The sequence below is a fragment of the Amorphotheca resinae genome (genome assembly GCF_003019875.1).
Source record: "Amorphotheca resinae ATCC 22711 unplaced genomic scaffold M430scaffold_1, whole genome shotgun sequence".
Taxonomy (NCBI): domain Eukaryota; kingdom Fungi; phylum Ascomycota; class Leotiomycetes; order Helotiales; family Amorphothecaceae; genus Amorphotheca; species Amorphotheca resinae.
Window position 1 is genome coordinate 339,073 of NW_020194471.1, and position 19,915 is coordinate 358,987.

Sequence of the window (19,915 nt, forward strand, 5' to 3'; positions counted from 1 at the left end):
CGTATACACTGTGGACCGCTCCTTTCGAGGGAAGCCGAGAATTGAATCTAAGGTGGCAATATGTACTGTGGAAAATTTTTCAGTTGTTGAAGGGGTTGAGCTGGGGAGAGAGGGAGCACAGCAATGCTCAGAATGACAATGATTGATGCATCCTTGGGGTTGGGTGTTCCTGATGTCAGTAAACAGCGTGGGTATTGTATATAACTCAAGTCAGCGGCAAAGTCTCAATCTCTCGGGGCGGTGTTCTAGTGTAAAGACATAGAATAACGCAGCAAGAGAATTACTTCTATAGTATGTCTCCTTTGTCGCCCTCCTATGACCCCCCCTCCTCGTCATCTTCGTCGGGCGTGCTCTAGAGATCGAAGATGCATGATGCTTTGCAGCTACTTTCTTGACCTGGGGTATCAAGAGAACTGAAACCAAACTCCTGTGAGGGATGTGACCTAAGAAATGCATAATGCAATTGAATCGAGAAAAAAGCTTGGAACTTGTCAATAGACTTTGAGAGTTTGATTTAGGACCGAGCGTGCTGGCTCGAGATAACCACGGAGATAGGTAATCAACGACACACAACAACTAGAGTTTGATGTACCTAATCAATTTTCCTAATCATAATCCCCCTAATCATCTCTCGTTGCTCTTATTTCTGGGGAGAGTGTGAGTTCAAGAGTTCAGGAGGTTGGGAAGATGTTGGCGAGGATCACGTGTAGCTCGATTCCAACCTCACCTCCTTTGACGCATCCTCATCCTCGAAATACCTACGGGACCTAGCACCCGGACTTGTATGAAAGGGGCTTCGAAATAATTCCTTCGAACAACCTTTTCATATGTTCGATGGTAAGTAGCCATCTCACAAATATGTACCCGTCGATCACAGTGCTGTCTTCCCAGTCAAACACGTCAATGGACAATTGGCAATGCTTTCGACCTGTCAGGTCATGCAGTGCTGTGTGGGCATGTGGTTCAAATCAAAGGGCCCTTTTATATAATCTACATCTCCTTTTTGGTTTGGTATTTGGGTTGTCTCCGCGAGGTGATGATCAGAAGAGCCATTGACGAAAGGGAGCATTGATGTCGACAATGATCGGCCACATCGGGGAGGGGAAGAGAAACACGACGCTCTCTAGCTATGATTCCACGGAATCTACCATCACTCGCAAGAATATGGCTTCTTCCTTCTCCATGATGAAATATGAAAGTCTGTATGCTGGAGTCACAGCAAAGTTTAAGTGTAGTTGCACTTTCCCTGTCACTGTTTGCAACAGCTTACCTCCTACTCAAGTTGAGCAGCTCGTGTCCTCCAAAACGCATCCTTTGTAAGAAATTAAGGCCGTGGATTGTTTCTTTGCCCGTATTTGGGTTCCCATTACCGTTATCGTTTCCATTTTCATATGTCCTATACCGCCTTGTCACAATGAGTTCAAAAGGTTGTTGTATGAGCCGCAAACCCCCTTCTCCAGATGGCCTCGCTCCGCGACATGTACCGGCACGATTCCCACAAGGATCAGCACCAACGCCTCCCAGAGGCCGTCAAATTCCTCTTCAGTACTTCTTATCACTGAGTTCGGATTCGCCCCTCTCGAAGCAAGAAGATATAGCTGAACTCCAGGCAATTTTTGAGGACGACAAGTCGTCGACCGAAGGCGGACAAAATTGTGTCAGGGCTAAGAAAAGTTCGAGTACTATTACATCTGTTAAGAATAGGCTCAAGAAACATCTTTCAAGGGAATTGAGATCTAAACGCCACTCAAAGTCCAGTATCGGGACCTCCGATGACAGTGAGCGGAGAGCCGAGCTTCGTCGATTCCGACAAAAGAGGATACAGGAGGAGTTGAGTAACGAGGGTGTTTATGATTCCGATGCCAAATCACTGTCGTCGATGGCAGGCGTGTTTACCTATGCCGACAAAGACAACCAAACTATATGGATTTCTGGAGGCCATTCTCCTCTTCCCGCATTGGTCTCCGCCAAGCTACCAATTTCAGACTTACCTCTTCCATTACCATCTCGGGCTTCGCCATCGGGAAAAGTGTAAGTTAACAATCGATTGAGCCACCTTAGTAACAGAGACAAGTGAAGCTAAAGGCACACAGAAACAAAGCACAATTTGAAGCACCATTCAACGGGGCAGTAACCCAGACACCAAGATCCCGATCGGGACGTGATCTCTCCGAGCCCATCAATACTGCGGTCGGTCCAAATACAACACGTTCGCGACGATATAGTTCACCAGATCCCGCATCGCGTGGAATAGAAATCAATGAGCCAAAGGTATCCCGGCACACAAGAGGACGAAGCTCGATTCCTCCAACTCCAGCTGCCCCGACCCTGCGACCTCGACATCTGCCAAGTATCCTCGTCAAATCTTCCTGGCGGCTATCTTTTGCCTCAGAGAATCGAGGCGTTCACCTTCGAAACTTGAGCCTGGGAGAAAGCTCTACTGTCCCTTTGAGCGGAGACAAGTCAGATGCGGGTTCTCAAACCATAGATAGGTGGCTACATAGCCAGGGTCTTCGATCACCATCTGAAGCTATTACGTGTTCAGAGGACAACGCGAATATAGAATCCTTAGCTTCTCTTTCTCAGACCTGTACTACAAGAGATGATTTCGGAGGCGTTGACGGCCCCGAGGAATCAAGAAGCGCCGTTCATCTACATGAGATGAGAGTATCTCAGCGTCTAGCACCAGAAGACATCCGGAGTTCTTCTTCCTCGCCAGAATCGTCAAGTCTGGAAGGCCAATCTCATTATTATGACTTTTCTAGTACTAGTCTGGAAGGTCAGTCTCATTATCATGACTTCTCCAGTACTAGTGAAACCTCGAAAGCCATTCAGAATACCTACGGTCCTTCCCGACCGACACAAAAGACTTCAGATTCTACACGTCTGAGTGAATGCATTCCTGAATCTTGGGGCAAGATCGTGCAAGATGGAACCTCATCTTTCTATCCATCTGCTGGCAATAGCATCCAGCCTTCGCCAGAAAGCTCCCATTTCAACTTGCTCCCTCTTGTGACAAGCAGCAAGACTGAACTTGATTCAATAGAGCAAGCGAGTGAGTGGCATTCTCTCCATCATGCGGGAAGCTGAGCTAACGGGCGCCCCAACCTACAGATATAGAAATATCACAGACCTCAGCCAGCCCAAGGCCTATACCCTTCAGTATCCCAGCCGTTAATCAAAGTATCCCTTTGATAAAGTGTCATAGCCCTTCCCCCATTGGCACTGTCTCATCGATCGCTGTCTCTGAGACTGCATCATTTCGCGAGAGGGAGGCAGAGCTTAAGACCTTGCAATCACGTTTCCCAGAAGCAGAAGCATATTGTATCCCAAGCACGCCGATTTCTAGTAAGCCTCGGGAGGAATTCAACTTTAAGCCCTCCCCAGCCAAATCATCTTCCCCGAGCAGATTTTCGGCTCTTGCAAGACTCGCTAGACTTGGAGCCAGAAGCTACGATGGTCCTATGGAGAAAATGCTTGGTGTTCCATTACCGCCTTCGCCAGTGGCAGTATCCCCTTATTCGAAGAATGGACATAGTCCTGGCGCTATGAACCCTCTGGTTGATGATGAGGCTGCTAGAGCATGGGGAAAAGCGATTTATATGAACAATCAGTCCAATGACAAGGACATCTCACGTAGTTTGACGCTTCCAGCCTTGCTGAAAAGAGTTGGGAGTTACAACAGCAGGAGTAAAAGCCATCCCAGCGGTGACTTGAAAGCGAAGGGTAGGGAACCGAGTTTGTTTAAAAATGGCGACGAATTCGGTGATGATAGCCCTACGTCTTATAAGAACATGATGGCAAAGAAGGAGGAAGTCTTGGAAGACTGGGAACGAGAATTGCAGAAGTGTGCGCAAAATGCGAAGGCTAAAAGTAGGATTATCGTCAAAAACGCCAAATGCGGCCCTGACAGGAGATTTCCAGCATCTTGGTCCAAATTTCCAAGTCATAATCGCGAAGAAAGAGTGGCAGCTGCGGGGTCTAGTGATCGGGTTGAGCAAAGGGATTTCGCAATTGCAGGTATAAAGGACGGCAAGAAAGTGTGGTATCATAGTGAGAGGACAAATCATCTCTACCATCACGAAGGCGAGGATTTCGAGTTACACAGAAACACGCCGAAGAAAGGATTCTTGGAACGGTGGGAGAAGAAAATCAGAGACAAACTGTCTCAAGTTGAGAGTGTGCAGACCGATATTTTCCTGGACCGAACACATGGGAGGAGAGGAAGCTTGATTACGGAAATGCCAGCAAAATACCCGGACTTGGAGCTGCTACCTATAGAAATGATGACCACCGCCCAGATTGAGGCCCAGGTTGAAGAGCAAATGGCAGAGGAAATGGCGCAAAGGAAAGAAGAGGAGCTGGACACCGCTTTTGGGAAGTCTGCCGCAATGGCGGGGCAGTCAATCGATCGTCCAAAAAAGTGAAGATAGCCCCCGAAAAGTTGGAAATGATTGATCTGACGCCAACGAAGAGCACCAAGGAGAGGAGGGCGGCGAGACTTTCACGGAAGGGCTGGACATTACCCAAGCTGTCACGGCAGCCAACGAAAAGATTGGACATCGGAGATAGGAGCAACCGTCTACAACAGTCATACGGACCGTCTGTGATGAAGAAATCCGAAGTAAGCGATGAGATGACTATCGAAGAAAGAGTGGCAGAGTGGCGCGCTAGGTCGGAGAAGCCTGGGGGTACTCCGGATGGCCACTTGGATTCCGCTGAAGATGGCGTCTGCGATCAAAATAATGATTCGCCGTTGGAAGAGACCCCACGTGGTATTGCAGATCCAGAATTTTATGATGATTTTATCGTTACCCCACCGGCTGATGAGGGGGCAGACGGTGATGAGTTTGAAGAAGTGAGCCCGAAATCTTCAACGAAGGATAAGTTCATGACCTGGAGCGGCAAGGACTGGGATGGATATAAGTATAATGCAGGAGCTATGCTATCTCACCGGAGAGCCTTGAGCACTGGCACTTTGAGGAAGAGCACTGATGACTTCCATGGAGAGCTGCAGAAGATGGAGCGCTTCGAGATGGAGAAGGCCCTCAGGATTGCGGAGGAGGCTTGGGGTAGCGTCAATAGGTAAGGTAGGTGTATCTTCACATAAGTTTGGGATTGGCTTCTGATAGTCTCCTAGCTTTGGGAAGGCAATTGGGGGCATTCAAGGTATTGGTATAGACCTTTTGGATGGGATATTGATATGGTGGGTATAGCGTCTGTCAATGATGCATAGGGTCTTGCATTCTTTAGAAGGAGGTGTGCATTGTTTGATAGACAGACAGGCTATTAAATTCTAAACAATCTTTCCTTGCATGGATTGACTGAAGTGACCGTGACTGCATTGCTTTGAAGATTAAGCGAGGCGAAAAGGGGCAAAGTCGGACTCTGAGGAACAAGATCATAACCGATAGCTGGTTGATACTCAGTAGCTAAGACGAATTACTATCGATATTCAATAGAATCCAGACCTAAGGTTATATCTGCAGGATTTTAACTAGCTAACTAGCTAACTGACTGATCATCCTAATTGAGACCCCGCTCTTTGTTAACGAAAGGAACAAAGGGAAGGAATAAGTGGAAAGGAAATCCGATATTTTTCGTTTTTATCTGCCTTTACAACCTTGTTTCTTTTTTCATAGTATAGTTGGATAATTCATGCTCACTAGGGAGGCAAAATGTAAGTTCAGCTAGGCGGGGTAGACACTCTGGATGGGATTAAGGGAGGAGGAGACGTCGTCGCTCTTTCGAATATCATCATCACCTTGGAAAGAGGTATGTATATGTATACGAATAATACAAAGGCTATTACATACGACCACAGACTGAGGAGAACTGGGCATCCCGTCCGCTCTGCCATACATAAGCCTCAGATCGGTAGATTAGTAGTTGGGTGGGTGACCACCAGCGAATACCTACTGTTGTATGTCCTCTCTTTTCTTCACTTTTTTTTTGGTGGCCGTCTCTTCTTTCTTTCTGTTTTGTCTGTCTTCCGGTCTTAGGTATGCAGCTTGGGACTTTTGTTTTTCGTGCGAGTTACTGGCACGGATAGTATAGTCTGGGATGACTAGAGACATGTCACGAGTGGTGTCCACCGAGACATATCAAGAACTCCTCACCAGCGATGTAACTTTGAGCATCAAGAAAGGTTGCGGTGTATAAAGTGCCCTGTAGGATGTATTCGAGCATGGCTTTCGAGATTTCTCTGGTTTAAGAAACAAAGCACTGAGAACCAAGATTGAATTGCAATTGGTCACATTTAGTAAGCATTTAAAAGTGAATCCTAGCGAGGCTTACAAGGCTGACGTTGTAATAGCGCTACATAACGATCTCTTAAGTCGAGCGATTGACTCCCACCTTCTCGTGGTACTTGATGTTAGTAGCCTGCTACGCGCAATTGAAGCCAAGAGGAATTAGACAGTCAACAGCTAGGGACAGGGCAGGTCCCAAATATACACTCTGTCTACTGTCCGGAGCCTCGATCACGCGAGTAGAACGGAACCTACCTACGACGTCTTTACACGACTTCTTTTGATACGACTAGACGAGACGGCAACACCGCGGTTATACAAGAGAATAGACATACGATCACGAAACTTTCGCGAGCCACGCTTTCTGATTTAGAGGCCTGCGGTCGAGGACGGGGGGTACCTGTTACGACGGTACCGCAATAACTTATAAGGGGCACTTAGGACAAGCATGCGGCATTACGGAGGCTACACAAAGATCTAGCCCTACCGGCTATAGAGTTCTTGTTTTCGAATTCTTACTCTATAGAAGGGTTTTTTCCCTGTCTTTTCCCTCTAGAGAACACATCGGTTGTCCTGTAGCCGATAGGGTTGATACGTTATGGGAGTGTAGGGCTTATGCTAAATGGCCCTTTGTACGGGATTTAGTCAAGGACCACAAGGTATTGCCTTTCTGTCTGAGAACGCAGACTTTAAACTGAATGAACAAATCAATCAATCAACCAACGATCTCTTGAGCAACAACCAACCTTCCTTGCGAATTGAGCAGCGAGTAGGCCACAAATATACATCATCCTTGTCAGCACACCAGTTCATCCAAAGCGTGACTATCAGCTCGAAGAATCACTATCAACTCGCACACCCGACGTCTGACTCAGGTGATCTCTGTTACATTTTCAACTTCACCTAGGTAGCTTTCAGCCATGGCAGCAGTGGCATTGCCCGACTTGCCCTCCGAAATAATTGACGAAATATCAAAACACATGAGCTATGGCTCGCGACTCGCTCTGCAGCTTTCTTGCCGTAGGCTCTTTGCTAAAACCGACCTTAATCGGCCCACCTACACAGGTTCAACTTCTTCGCCGACCAAAGCCTACGATATGGCAGATCTCCTCGAGATAGAACAATGGCCAGAGTACAACGCAGCAAAGTTCAAGCCGCTTCAATCAAGGCAACCAGTCAGCCAGCTCGACTTCTTCGCATGTCATCTCTGTCTGAAAATCCGCTCCGCTGACAGATTTTGCAACGCCATGATGAAAGGTAAACGCGGAAAACTTGGCAAGGGTACTGTAGAGGAGAGGTCTAAGCGCTTCTGTATACCATGCGGGATTACTCATGGAATATATCAGCGAGGAATATACCTACGGTCTGGTGGGGCATCTGGTTGGGTTGGTATGTTGCAAGTGTGGCAGATTTGAAAGTGGGCACTGTAGCGAAGTTTATCTAGCTGGGCCTGAGAGGAAATGTGCAGTTTGCTGGGACCGCAGCCACAAGGAACAGGGGCCGTTCGATTCTTTCGATATCTCAGTCGATTGTTCAGATTGGCGGGACGTACTCTTATAGGCATGATCTATAACGTCGCGAAAGGGTGAGATATATGGATGGATTAGGGGTTTAATATAGCCTGAAGCTAAATTGTGGTTTCCTCCCCAGATATCTATAAGTTTTTGACCTGTTTAAGCGCTGCCTGGAATGAGCTGTCAAAGAAGTCGAAAACGGTGATTTCTAAATGTCTATCTAGGTAGGACTTTCAAGCCTGGAAAGCATTGGATGTAGAATAAGGCAACGACCTTAAAGCCCCTAATTACATTACACCCGGCTATCAAGGCTTTGCTGCCTGTATGGAAAATCCCTTAACCTTCGTTCACTACCTACTCTCCGACTGAACCAAACTTTTCAAACGACATACCCGCGCAAATGTACCCCTATCTTTGCCAACATAGCCACCCATCTATACGATAGGATTGTTATCTTCCATAATGTCTGCTACAGGGAACAAACGAAACAAAGATAGAGCGAGCAAGAGACAGAAGGCTTTGATGAAGAAGGCCCACGAATTAGGGGCATTCCCTAGGATCGACGTAGTCGTGATCATTTGCAAACGGGGTCGATTTTATACGTACATGTCGACAGACCAATAGTCCTGGCCGCCTACCAAGGGCTTTGAGTTAGGTTTGATTTACGAGTATTGCATGACGAAGACTGCTGAAGATGCACAGACAAGCCATGGAAAACATAGCAATCTGTGGAAAGCCCTTAATACTAGGCTGATAGAGGAGGCTGCATTGGTTGATTATCCACGTGCCGTTATCACTTGGATGATGACAGTTCAATTCCAGGATGTGGCAAACTGCTATACATTCCGTCTGATTCTTGCCTATCGTAATATATGTCCGAACCCATATCGCTATTTACATGAGTGGTTTGTAGGGAGGAGATCGTTCTCGATAAGGTGACAGAAAAAACATCGTCATTCGGCGTTGAAAGTCGTCTTCGAAGAGTGGAGTGTTAAAATCATAAGGAATCAATGCAGGAGAATAGATAGCACTTACCTCATCACTTCATCAATCCTTGTTCCAAGTCTCCAAGTACAGCTTCTCCTTCAAAACATACTGAGCAACCCCATCAGACAAGAGCCGCTTCAACCGCTGTCTATCGTCCTTCTTAACCGCTTCCCTAACCTTCGTACTGCTAATTGTCTCCTCCCCCTCTTGCTTCCCCGCACACATCACAATCCTGCCCTCGGTAACCCACTCCTTCTTCCCACCATCCTGCTCCCTCTTCCCCTTGGCCAGGTTATCCAAGTACTCATCCTGAACCTGCTTCGCGCCCCACTCGTCATCCGTCCGGTACGTAACCATCAATCTATGCTTCTCCAAAAAGGGATCCAGGATCGAGAGCTTCTTCTCCGGCGGGTAGTATTTAGGATCCAAGATCCTGATCAGGGTGTCAAAACCTGTCAGGTGCACTTGTTGTATGGACGAGGGGTAGGCATCGCTTTCGGAGATGGCAACGGCTTTGTCAACGAAGTAGGGGAGCTTGGTGACGCCGATGTCGATGCCGATCTCCTCCGCTTTTGCGGATGACGATTGGGAGGCGATGTTGCTGTGGATGTCGGACGCAAAGATTTGCATCATTGCCAGGCGCTGGTCAAAGGAGGCGGGCCTGGGCGCCTTATCTGCATTTTGGGTTGAGAGGAGCAGGAGGAGTCGTTTAGGGGAGGGGGAAGGCTGAGTGTCGCGGAGAAGGGCCTCGGTTGCGATGCTGAGGTGTGCGAGGGTGGGCGGATTGAAGGAGGAGTCGAGGACGTAGAGCGTCTTTGGGGTTGGGAGTGCGGTTGAAGGGAGGGAATGGAGAATTCGGAAGTTCGAGGGGGAAGATGCGAATTCTTTCAGAGCACTGGCGTATTTGCCCAGTGATCGGTGCATTGCTGTATTGTCGGGAGCTGGACCAGCGGACATGTCGAAAACAGGTTGCAGATTCAAGCTTGAAGGGAAGTAAAAGACTCAATGGATGTTCATTGAATTGAGACGCCGAGGAGACATCAGGGTCGTCTTAAGTCCTCAATTGAGTGTCGATAATTCTGATATCATTAATGAGATCAAGAGGTGATGTTTCGTCACTCATTCTTTATACGCCAATCATAACCATCCTCATATGACGAGGCTGAAATGTATCGCGTAAGGCTGAAAGTCTCCACGTCGGCACGACGTTCCACATTCAGTGACAAGTTGACAACATTGTAACCCGACTTCAACTTGTTCCACGACGCGCCTCCTAAACAATACCCAACATTCAGACGCCATTAATTTGGTCATGGCCGAGAACTGGATACCGCCAACGCGCGAAAACTGGGAGCTGGTGGTCTATTGCTTCCAGTTCTTCCCCTTGGTAAAGTGCTCCTATTCTCCCAGAACCAGCAGCCCCCTGACAAAGACAACAGGTCACGATATTCCAATGGGTTCAGCCATGGTATGGAGCGGGCAAGACGTCTGGCAATAGCCGGCTAAACCTGCCCGGCCGGTGGGCGTGGATCACCATGGAGATCCCAGGTTTCCTGACCCTGCTTTACGTCATGAACACGCTCCCCGCCCAGCTGGGTATCGCACAGCTTCCGTGGGAGAACAAAGTCCTGGGCGCGCTCTTCGTACACTCCCTCTCTCCCCTTTGAATCCCCGATACTTGGCTCATGGTGATGTCAGGTTATCCACTATCTCTACCGCGCCATTCTCGCGCCCCTGATCGCCCCCTCCATGTCTCCCATTCACCTTATAGTCTGGGCAAGCGCCGTCTTCTTCCAAATCATCAACGGGCTCTCCATTGGTTCCTGGCTAGCAGGCTACGGCATCCCTGGTCATTTTGATGGGCAAGATCGCATGGACGGCAAAACCAGGGCGCGCATGCTGCTAGGCATGGCAATTTGGGTGCTGGGCTTCGCTGGCAATATATGGCACGACGACGAGCTGCGAGAGATCCGTAGAGCGGTGATGCGGAAACATAAGAAGGAAACAGAGACCACTGGGAAGAGTAGAGGTGTCGGTAAGGTCTATATGATCCCGCAGAATGGCCTGTTTAGGTGGATTTTCTACCCGCATTACTTGCTCGAGTGGGTTGAGTGGGCTGGTTTCTGGCTTATGGCGGGTGTGGACTGCGTGCCCGCGAGGAACTTCTTGTTGAATGAGATTACGACGATGTTGCCGAGAGCGGTGCAGGGAAAGAGGTGGTACGTGGAGAGGTTTGGGGAGGAGAAGGTTGGTGGTAGGAAAGCGATCATTCCGGGGTTCTTATAAAAGTGCATTGGATTATTGATGGAAGAGCATTTTGATAACTTCTAGAAGAAGGACGCGGTGAAGGAGCCGAAAATACCCAAATTTTGTTCGTTAATATTAAGGGTGGATTCGAGAAATAGATTTTAATGTGTATTTGAAGGCCTCGGGGCTCTCCAGTCATGACCCGCTTCAAGCCAAGATGATAGATTGCACCATTCCCTATATATTCCAATCCCTTCCCAGTCCTATTACTTGGTATCCAGTGGGAAATTATCGTGAATTAGTATCATCATCTTGGCCGACCGCAGATGTTGAACATTTCGTCGACAAAGAACAGAGACTCCGCGGTTTGAGTTGCCTTGATGATGATGGCAGTATTTGGGGAGTCTTTTTTTTTAAGGAAGTTCTTTCGACGCTGCGGCAATCTAGAATCGGGGGCCAGGAGCGAAAATCAAGTACATGGCAACTCCCTGATTCCCTCATGTCCAAAGCTTTCTAAGGCAATTCTTTCATGGCCTACGTATGAATCTTAACGAAAAAGAATATGTGCAACATATTGTCATTGATCCTGTCCCGGTATCTCAGAACAGACTATCCTTGCTTCCCAGAAACTTCAAGTACTTCTTCCCTCCAACCTAGAAGGGTTTATCAAAACATAGATGATATATTCCTTGTCCACCGCCTTAACAAGTCTCGCCTTTTGTTAAAATCCGGCTGATCTGCTGACTATAAGTGCATCCATTCACAACATTCGAATCACTCGAGCCTGCATCCCATAGCATGACGCCCGCGAAGCCCTCGTGGCTTTTATACTCATTAACCAACTCCAATGCTTCATTCGGCTCCACTATCAATCCCATGTCAGTATTTTCCTATTCTCAAAAGATTCGGGGGCAGTTTTCAAGCCGAGAAGAAAGATTCCCGACGCAAAAATCAGGACGCGGAAAGGAGGAATATTCTCATACAGTAATACGACTCAGAAGCAGCACCTGGAGCAGCCGGTAAGCCGATAAACATCTTCGCTGCCGTGCTTTGCGACGAATTCACACCCGTGACCTCCTTCCACGCATCGAAAGTAAAGTACTGATTCTGGCCATTAGCTGACGAGTACCCACTGATCTTCCCGCGCGCAGAACACGTCGGCGTATTGTAGTACTGCACGAACAAGTAATCGAACGGCGAGTTGAAAATCATGTCGCCCATGCTGGCGTCAGGAACCACACACTGCGGCGCGCCAGAGATGTAGTACGTCCGGCTGGTATCCGTGGCGAAGAGCTCCCGCAGCTTCCAGATGAGAAATACATAGTTGTACGACCCGACGTTGTTTTCAATGTCGAGATCGAAGCCGTCGAGGACCGTGGTGCCTAGGGGTCGCGACCCATTATAGGACTCCTGCACAGGTCCGTACGTGGCCCAGAGATTCTGGGCGAGCGCCTCGGCATCGGATTGACTGCTTAGTCCATAGCTACCGGCTGCGCCGCCGAGGGACAGTAGGACGGTTTTGTTTTGAGATTGGCAGTACTCGACATCTTGAGCGACTTGTTGGCAAGCGGCCGAGGAAGGTTCTGTGATACTGCAACCACCAAACCCGCCATCGGGCGTGTTTGAGCCGCCAAATTGAGAGAGGAAGGCCAGTGGAATTATATCAATGCCTTGGGAATCGGAACAGAAGTGGGAGAGGTTGGTTTGCCCCGATTGTCCCTGGTTGAAGTTAGTTGAGGAGTATACTTCAACTCAAGGCATTCATACCCAGTAGACAGCTTGCTGAAACGCTGATATAGGAACAGCTGAAAGAAATATAGAGAGCACACCAGCTAGAAAAGAAACTGAGGTATACATGATAACTTATAGATGGCCAAACTATTGTGCCAAGTGAAAGAAAGAAATACCTCCCCGTCTTGGCTTATATACACCAGCCAGATACATGTAACGATACATAGCTAGTAACTCAATGATGAACATATATAAACAATCCTTTGAGTACAATCTTTCCCCTTGACAGCTCTCCTACGATACGATCAATCCCCAAAGTGGATAGATGTAACGTTGGGCTAAGGTTACCAGGGCACCGAGAGCGATCTGCAGACTTGGATTCCGTATAGCCTGAAGCTACAACAGAGCAGATGGAGCTACGATTCATGCTGGAAAGCTAGAAAACAAAGTCCTCACGTGACGAAGAAATATGGATGATGTGTGATGAAAGTGAGCGCGACCCTTACAGTAAGGTACTAATAAATACACGCCAGAAAAGGGTTTGGACTGACTTGACTATAAACACGCGGCGTACAGCCGAGAAGGGAGTGAGACCCCTGAGGCTCCTTTAGCGAGATCCGATATGCCCTCTTACGGAGTACAACTATACCCCACGAACCCCGCGCAACCACACCACACTCCCTGAACGGAATCGCGACGCAGTCAAAATCGATAGCATTCAATGAGCCACTACTTCTGCTCTGTAAAGGTTGGTTCAAAAGCACTTGCGAATTGTCAGACAAAAGAAATTGCATTCTAGGTAGAACTTTGACTACTACGAGCATTAACGCCTGGTAAGGGGGGCAGAGAAATCCATCCATCTATCCATGCATTCTCTATATAGTTTTACATTTTCCTCTCATTTACACAGATTCTCAACCCCAAGTCTTAAGCTTCTTCATGCTGCCCTCCTTGTCAAGAGCCTTGTGCATATCGAAGCTGTTCCACAGGAGGTGAGGCTCGTGGCCCCAGCCCCTTCTCATGCATTCAAACTCGGCCTTCTTGAAGTAGTCCTCAAGGATGGGCTTGTAGTCTGGGTGCGCGCACTTGTCGATGATGACCTTCGCTCTCTCCTTGGGGCTCAGGCCACGGACATCCGCCAATCCTTGCTCGGTCACGACGACGTCGAGATCGTGCTCGGTTTGGTCGACGTGGGTGCACATGGGCACGATGCAGCTTACACCGGTAGGGTCGGTTTTCGAGGGGCGAGTGGAAGGAGTGTGCATAATACTGTACTTGGAGGAGCGGAGGAAATCGGCGGATCCTCCCAGGCCGTTCAGCATGCGGGAACCCATGACGTTGGTGCTGTTTGCGTGGGCGTAGATGTCAACCTCGACTGGGGTGTTCATACCAATGACACCCAGTCTTCGGATGATTTCTGGGGAGTTGGAAACTTGTTGAGGTCGGAGAAGGAGCTTGTCATAGTAGTTCTCCCATCCATCGTAGAAACGCTTGAATCCATCTGGAGAGAAGCGGATCGACGTTGAGGTTGCGAAGTCCAGACGACCGGAATCGAAGAGGTCGAGGAAGGTATCTTGCAGAACCTCAGTCCAAACCTTCATGTGCTCGAACTTTGATTCCGCCAATCCTCCGATAACAGCGTTGGCAATGTTTCCAATGCCGGACTGGATTGGGAGGAGGTTCTTAGGAAGACGGCCATGGGCCACTTCGTGCTCTAAGAATTCAATGAGGTGCTTTGCAATTGATTTTGAGGTGTCATCTTCAGGGGAGTTTGGTTGGGTCTGGTCCTGGTAATCGGACTCGACGATAGCAACGATCTTCTCTGGGTCAACAGGGATGGAAGTGGTTCCAATACGGTCCTCAGGGGCCATGATCAGGTAGGGCTTTCGGTGTGGGGGAAGTTGGGTCATAGTAATATCGTGGAGACCTTCAAAGGATGGCATGGATGTGTTGACTTCGACAATGATCTACCAGACTGGTCAATACTCCGCAACCTAGATACGGGTTATCCGCTCATACCTTATCAGCCATTTGGATCAATTCAGGTGATGCTCCGACAGAGGCACCAGGAACGATTCCACCATCCTCGGTAATGGCGGTAGCTTCCACGATAACCACATCCAGCTTGTTGTTTGGCCGGTCCTTGGTGTAGAATCCCTACTCCAAACATCAGCGCCACTCATACCTTCCGGGTATCGAGAGCAGGACTCACATAAACCAAGTCCACAGGGAACATGGACAAATGTTTGTCAAAGAATTGAATGTTTCCATTGTTGATTCCTTTCGCAATTGCCTTGCCTACTTGATGCGGACTCCGTCTCTCGATCATATTCAATTCGGCCCATCGGTTCTCCGTCTCTGCACCGGACGACGCACCCACGAACAGCGAGTACTTCATCTTGCCCTGCAGGTTATTCTTCTCGACATGGTCTGCCAGCATCGTTGGGATCTTCCTGCAATCAAAATCTTATCAGCAAAAGCCCGACCTTTGAGGAAAAGAGGTCCAGCGCGCATCACAGCTCCAACCCCTCTCACACAGCAGCATTGGTCCTCGCGGGAGACTGGACTGGGACCAGGAAAGGGGACATGGGAACGCACTTGGGATATCCAACACCGGTAAACCCAGACCATCCAATATACGAGCCATGCGGGAACAGCGGGAGCAGGTCCTCCGCATTTGCCAGTTTCTTCAGCAGCGAGGGCCGACGCACACGAGCCGTCAGCTCGGCGGACGCTTTGAGAAGGGCTGAGGAAGCCATGGTTTGTTTCGCAGTCAAGACACGCGGGGGGACTCAAATGCAGATAGAACAATGGGGTATGGGGAAACGCAGCTTAAGAGCAAGCAAGCAGCTTACGAACCACCAAGGTTAGGGGGAGTAAAAAAGAGCTTTTTACTCATCATCGCATAGCCGGCGGGTGTCAGGCTACTGAGAGCGACTACCGAGAAGGCTCCAGACGTTCAGAGAGCCTGGTCCTAAGCGAGGGCGGTGTCGTCATGTCCTGACGTCGTGCGCGAACTCGGGCTGTTCGAGTGGCCAGCCGCCATTGCTGCCGATTATCTGATACTGCGGGTTAGTGAATGCTGGGGAACGGGATCGAAGACCTCTCTTCTTTTCCTTTTGCCCACGCTGAAGGCTCTATGAAGAGGGCTTTCGAAGACTGACGAGGCTGAGAGGGCAACAGGCCTTAGTGCGCGGCGAAAGCGAGTCGACGAATCCCGACCTCCTTTCATCCGACCGGTGGCGCTCCTGCTTTCAGCCTCAGGTGTCGCTTACGGCCCCTGGCTCGGCAAAGATGCCTTGCGGATCAGACGGGCTTTTACCCTCCTGAGTCCTGATCAACCACCTCTGGATGGAGTAACTCCATATGGGGTACGCTTTGCTCAGGAATCAGGTGGTTCCGGGCCATCCTCCCAATCCGATACGTTGTATTACTGGTGCTTCAATTGGTTTCCCGAGGCCCACGGATCAAGTTATCAGGTATCTTCCTTTGCTTCATAATCATCCTATCACGACAAACCATGTATGATATGACCGTAACCCCCATGAACCATGAACCGAGCCTATCTGCCTGTTTGTTCCATTTCCTTTGCCGCCGGAGCTGGAGCTGGAGTGGCCGCCTCCCTGGCCATTCTCATCTCGCTCTTGCTTAACTTCAGATCCTCGCTATAATCCCCAAACGCATTGATCAGCTCGCTCAGTCCACCCTTGAGAGCAGCCAGTATGCGATCGACCTCCGGACTCTCCTCCTTCTTCTCCACATCCGTCCAATGGAAGCCCAGGCTCTTCTTAAACGCCTCCAACCTCATGATACTTGTCGTGAGGGTCTGAATAATAAGCCTCACGTCCCTTTGGACGTTGCCATATTTGTCCTCCGCAAGACTGCATACGGCCAACTTTGTCAATGACTCTATAGCATCGACGATAATCCCTGCATCACCATAGGGTGACCCCAGTACTACGGCGGCAATCCTCCGTCTATACTCTTGTCTAAATGGCCAACCCACGTTCGTCTTCAAGAGCCAAGTTGCCCAATCGCGGAACAGTGCACTGAAACCCTGAGCCTCCACTTCTTGCCGTTGCTTAGGAGTAAGAACAGCACTCTCCGCTTTTTCCAGGAGTCTCTTGGCTTGGGGTGAAGGGCCAGGTGGGGATTGGCCATGGGCCTTTGCGAACGAGCCGACTGCTTGGGCAACACCCGAACTTTTTGACTTAGGCGGAGGCGTTGAAGTAAATATATCTCCTGGCTCCTTCAGTCCATCTTTTAAGGGGCCGCTTAATCGGGGCAATGAAGGTACTTCTTGTTCTTTATCCGCCGGCTTCGCAGTCACTGGGGGCGCTTGATACTCGGTGATGCGTGAGTCAATTCCCGTAATAACTTCAAGGCATATGTCACGTATCTGCGACCAAGTTGAACCACCCTTTCGGTCGATATCTTCAAAAATGGCTTTTCGTCGACCCTGAAATTGCTGTGCAATGTACACAAGCTCCCAGAAAGCAAAGGCCTGCAAGATATCAGTTGGAGCCCAACAGATCATTCTCGTTTAAAACTCACCCTCGTCTGCAACTTCTTCCCTTTCAAGCCTGTCAACAAACTCCCGTTTGGATCTTTGGACTCATATGTGATAGGTCTTTCATTCTTCAGTGGCTCCTGCGCCACATAGGCTGAAAATGCCGCATTTCCGACTTCCCAGAGCATGATCAGTAGAAATCCTGCTGTGCCCGTTTTCAACAGGACGCTCCAGTGGAAGGGTCGAGTGCTAGGAAGTGCGCCGGATTTTGGCAGATTCCAGAATATCCTAGCCCAAGCACGAGTGAAGCTCCACGCATAACCTCTGATCGTGAGAGAGTAAATGAATGGAGATACAACAGCCATGATAACAGCACGATAGAGGGCGGCCGACGCCAATGTAGGCAGTTTCGCCTTTAATTGAACAGCAGGAGGAGGAACAGTGTTTGCTTGTTGATCTGATGAGGCTTGAGGTTTCGTCTTCGTAATTGGCATATCTATTCGGTCGTAATCGTAGTACAGGTGGATGCCTGTCTGTACAAGGCCAAGGAAAAGTAGATAGCTCGTCAAATAGATGGGCTTCTCGTTCAGAGTTGGCCGATCCGTCCTGGGTATTATCTTGATCCTATTGAGATCTGCATCTTTAGATGCTGACCAGATGTAGACCTCGCTGAATAGGTAGGCTGAAAAAATGTACCAGCCGGCTGTCTGTATCGTCTGACCCCGCACGGCATATCGTTTGAAGGTTTCATAGGCCGAGTTAGATGTTCGCAGACCCACGTGTAACTGAGCGACTCGAAGAATAAATATCATGAAGGCGGGGATGAACAGAAGACCAGCTCTTATGCCAGCTCTTCCAAATGGAAACCAAGACCAGATCACTGCAAATTGGATTAGACAACGTCGGATTTTGTATGGTTGGAAGCTGGGCGCATACAAGAGTTCCATTCCCCTATGTAAACAGCCTCTGCATAGCAGAGTGTAAAAAGCGTAGCTGTTGCCCTTGCGAATCTTCTGTGCAAGGCTGGTGTCAAGAAGTCCTTGTAAGGACGAACCCTAGGTGCGGGCGGCATGACGAGAAGCTCAAGGGTTCAAAACCCTTTTCGTTGAAGAAGTAAGGACCGTATTTGAAAGTATTAAGAACTCAGGTAGAGCTAACCATTGCGCACAAATCGTGGTTGTGCACCTGAAGAATCAGAAAATTGTTGTATGTTGACATTCGATTCCCCAAACAAAATAAATAGAATGCGCTCAGACGCGAGGTTCTCGGCAAGGTTGACGTACCTCGACGGATCAGCAAGAACCTCCGTCAACAGGCACCGATGGTGTACATAGACAACCATCACGCCGATATTCCACTCCACATCTCCTCATCGCTGCCGTCATGTCTTTCGATCAGTTATCGTCGCTGGAGTCCCAGCCGACTAATATGCGACGGCGAGATGACCCGCATTACACCGATGACCCGGAGTTCCAGCGATTGTCGCAAGACCTCATGTCCAAGCTGTTGTCATTAGCAAGCAACGTTTCAAAGCTGTCGAATCAAATCGCTTTACTCGGCACGAAGAGAGAGACAGAGAGGGTGCGGGAGAGGGTGCAAAATCTGCTAGAAGAGCTTAAAGACAGCTTCAAGGAGGTTGGGGAGGGCGTTAAGAAGATACAATCATGGGAGGATGTCAGCGTAAGCTCTGAATTTATGATGAATGTTTGACGATTTTATATTAACTCGATAAATAGCCATCGCAAAAGTATACGCAGCAAAAGCTCGCCCGGGAGTTCCAGAACACCCTTACAACATTTCAAGGTGTGCAGCGACAAGCTCTCGAGAAGCAGAGAACCTCGGCGTCAGCAGCCCGAACAGCATTAGATGAGGAGCCAGGGCATGTGGCGGAAGACGGCGCTCAATTTGGGCAACAGCTATCGCAAGAACAACTGCGACTCGCTTCGCAGGATGAGGTGGATTTCCAAGAGTCCCTAATCGTGGAGCGTGAAGCGGAGATTCGAAATATCGAGCAGGGTGTTACAGAGTTGAATGAGCTGTTCCGAGACGTCGCCCACATCGTCAGCGAGCAAGGCGAGCAACTGGATATGATAGACCAAAACGTCGATAATACAAGGACGGATGCGAGGGGTGCTGATCAGGAGTTGAGGAGCGCTTCGCGGCATCAGAAGAACGCTCGGTCAAAGGCTTGCCTATTGCTGCTGATCTTGGCGATAATTCTGACTATCGTGATATTGGCAGCTGTTCTGTGATGAGTTATTGAGCAGGTCGAGGTAAATGTCTCATGCGTGGGAGTTTAGGCGTCTCAACGGGAGAGGATAGATAGTCTTCAGTTATTAAGGGTCCGTTCGAGCAGTTGAGCGCATTGTTAATAGCCGTGCTACTGAGAGACCAGGCTATTCTAATGTCCATTATGATTTTCCATTGTCTACATCGCCAATATTATATTATATTATAGAGTTATGCGTACACTGCAGTTCATGTACCTTACCTACTGCTCCGGAGTGAACTTAGGTAAGGTACCTGAGATAGGTAAATGGTGAAGCTTGCATAAGGCTCAGCCTAGCAACAAGGCTCAGATCTGGACCCCTATTGTAATGCAACACCCTGAAACTATCGCAGCAAAAGTTCCCCTTCCAACTATCACACAGTCCAGCCAAATACCTACTCGCATA

The 19,915-nt window shown here is 48.9% G+C and overlaps 9 protein-coding genes across 9 annotated transcripts; 5 read left to right on the forward strand and 4 right to left on the reverse strand.

Annotated features, from left to right (window-relative positions):
- Nucleotides 1-1,414: 1,414 nt before the first annotated feature.
- Nucleotides 1,415-5,236, forward strand: M430DRAFT_268385 (hypothetical protein; the record flags this gene model as incomplete). The annotated part of the gene is made up of 7 exons (XM_024865457.1): nucleotides 1,415-2,031; nucleotides 2,094-2,779; nucleotides 2,828-3,055; nucleotides 3,115-4,313; nucleotides 4,475-5,085; nucleotides 5,141-5,169; nucleotides 5,217-5,236. 7 exons carry the CDS (start codon nucleotides 1,415-1,417, stop codon nucleotides 5,234-5,236), a joined length of 3,390 nt encoding a protein of 1,129 aa, XP_024724668.1.
- A 1,735-nt stretch (nucleotides 5,237-6,971) lies between these two features.
- M430DRAFT_31998 (hypothetical protein) lies at nucleotides 6,972-7,894 on the forward strand. The gene has a single exon (XM_024866085.1). It carries the CDS (start codon nucleotides 7,172-7,174, stop codon nucleotides 7,664-7,666), a length of 495 nt encoding a protein of 164 aa, XP_024724669.1. The 5' UTR covers nucleotides 6,972-7,171; the 3' UTR covers nucleotides 7,667-7,894.
- Nucleotides 7,895-8,150: 256 nt separating this feature from the next.
- M430DRAFT_31999 (hypothetical protein) lies at nucleotides 8,151-8,870 on the forward strand. Its single transcript, XM_024866086.1, has one exon. It carries the CDS (start codon nucleotides 8,228-8,230, stop codon nucleotides 8,387-8,389), a length of 162 nt encoding a protein of 53 aa, XP_024724670.1. The 5' UTR covers nucleotides 8,151-8,227; the 3' UTR covers nucleotides 8,390-8,870.
- On the reverse strand, nucleotides 8,801-9,856 carry M430DRAFT_32000 (hypothetical protein). The gene has a single exon (XM_024866087.1). The coding sequence runs from the start codon at nucleotides 9,707-9,709 to the stop codon at nucleotides 8,813-8,815; it is 897 nt and encodes a 298-aa protein (XP_024724671.1). The 5' UTR covers nucleotides 9,710-9,856; the 3' UTR covers nucleotides 8,801-8,812.
- Nucleotides 9,857-9,994: 138 nt separating this feature from the next.
- M430DRAFT_32001 (hypothetical protein) lies at nucleotides 9,995-11,230 on the forward strand. The gene is made up of 3 exons (XM_024866088.1): nucleotides 9,995-10,139; nucleotides 10,192-10,395; nucleotides 10,451-11,230. The coding sequence occupies exons 1-3, from the start codon at nucleotides 10,065-10,067 to the stop codon at nucleotides 11,036-11,038; spliced, it is 867 nt and encodes a 288-aa protein (XP_024724672.1). The 5' UTR covers nucleotides 9,995-10,064; the 3' UTR covers nucleotides 11,039-11,230.
- Nucleotides 11,231-11,482: 252 nt separating this feature from the next.
- On the reverse strand, nucleotides 11,483-12,939 carry M430DRAFT_130360 (glycoside hydrolase family 18 protein). Its single transcript, XM_024862132.1, has 3 exons — nucleotides 12,767-12,939; nucleotides 11,983-12,718; nucleotides 11,483-11,864 (listed from the first exon to the last, which is right to left on the reverse strand). Exons 1-3 carry the CDS (start codon nucleotides 12,854-12,856, stop codon nucleotides 11,701-11,703), a joined length of 990 nt encoding a protein of 329 aa, XP_024724673.1. The 5' UTR covers nucleotides 12,857-12,939; the 3' UTR covers nucleotides 11,483-11,700.
- Nucleotides 12,940-13,644: 705 nt separating this feature from the next.
- M430DRAFT_46264 (hypothetical protein) lies at nucleotides 13,645-15,489 on the reverse strand (the record flags this gene model as incomplete). Its single annotated transcript, XM_024867830.1, has 4 exons — nucleotides 13,645-14,697; nucleotides 14,750-14,887; nucleotides 14,943-15,183; nucleotides 15,329-15,489. 4 exons carry the CDS (start codon nucleotides 15,487-15,489, stop codon nucleotides 13,645-13,647), a joined length of 1,593 nt encoding a protein of 530 aa, XP_024724674.1.
- An 803-nt stretch (nucleotides 15,490-16,292) lies between these two features.
- Nucleotides 16,293-18,435, reverse strand: M430DRAFT_54716 (hypothetical protein; the record flags this gene model as incomplete). Its single annotated transcript, XM_024868488.1, has 3 exons — nucleotides 18,177-18,435; nucleotides 17,285-18,120; nucleotides 16,293-17,234 (listed from the first exon to the last, which is right to left on the reverse strand). Exons 1-3 carry the CDS (start codon nucleotides 18,310-18,312, stop codon nucleotides 16,293-16,295), a joined length of 1,914 nt encoding a protein of 637 aa, XP_024724675.1. The 5' UTR covers nucleotides 18,313-18,435.
- Nucleotides 18,436-18,535: 100 nt separating this feature from the next.
- On the forward strand, nucleotides 18,536-19,706 carry M430DRAFT_130371 (hypothetical protein). The gene is made up of 2 exons (XM_024862133.1): nucleotides 18,536-18,920; nucleotides 18,977-19,706. Exons 1-2 carry the CDS (start codon nucleotides 18,624-18,626, stop codon nucleotides 19,490-19,492), a joined length of 813 nt encoding a protein of 270 aa, XP_024724676.1. The 5' UTR covers nucleotides 18,536-18,623; the 3' UTR covers nucleotides 19,493-19,706.
- The last annotated feature ends 209 nt before the right edge of the window (nucleotides 19,707-19,915 follow it).

Bases quoted from the DNA above. Each gene is read 5' to 3' on its own strand.
- M430DRAFT_31998 (XM_024866085.1), top strand. From the start codon at position 7,172: ATGGCAGCAGTGGCATTGCCCGACTTGCCCTCCGAAATAATTGACGAA.
- M430DRAFT_31999 (XM_024866086.1), top strand. From the start codon at position 8,228: ATGTCTGCTACAGGGAACAAACGAAACAAAGATAGAGCGAGCAAGAGA.
- M430DRAFT_32000 (XM_024866087.1), bottom strand. From the start codon at position 9,709: ATGTCCGCTGGTCCAGCTCCCGACAATACAGCAATGCACCGATCACTG.
- M430DRAFT_32001 (XM_024866088.1), top strand. From the start codon at position 10,065: ATGGCCGAGAACTGGATACCGCCAACGCGCGAAAACTGGGAGCTGGTG. The intron at 10,140-10,191 runs GTAAAGTGCTCC...CAAAGACAACAG, and splicing joins GCTTCCAGTTCTTCCCCTTG to GTCACGATATTCCAATGGGT. The intron at 10,396-10,450 runs GTACACTCCCTC...TGGTGATGTCAG, and splicing joins AAGTCCTGGGCGCGCTCTTC to GTTATCCACTATCTCTACCG.
- M430DRAFT_130360 (XM_024862132.1), bottom strand. From the start codon at position 12,856: ATGTATACCTCAGTTTCTTTTCTAGCTGGTGTGCTCTCTATATTTCTT. The intron at 12,719-12,766 runs GTATGAATGCCT...AACTTCAACCAG, and splicing joins TTCAGCAAGCTGTCTACTGG to GGACAATCGGGGCAAACCAA. The intron at 11,865-11,982 runs GTATGAGAATAT...TGGGATTGATAG, and splicing joins TGCTTCTGAGTCGTATTACT to TGGAGCCGAATGAAGCATTG.
- M430DRAFT_130371 (XM_024862133.1), top strand. From the start codon at position 18,624: ATGTCTTTCGATCAGTTATCGTCGCTGGAGTCCCAGCCGACTAATATG. The intron at 18,921-18,976 runs GTAAGCTCTGAA...CTCGATAAATAG, and splicing joins AATCATGGGAGGATGTCAGC to CCATCGCAAAAGTATACGCA.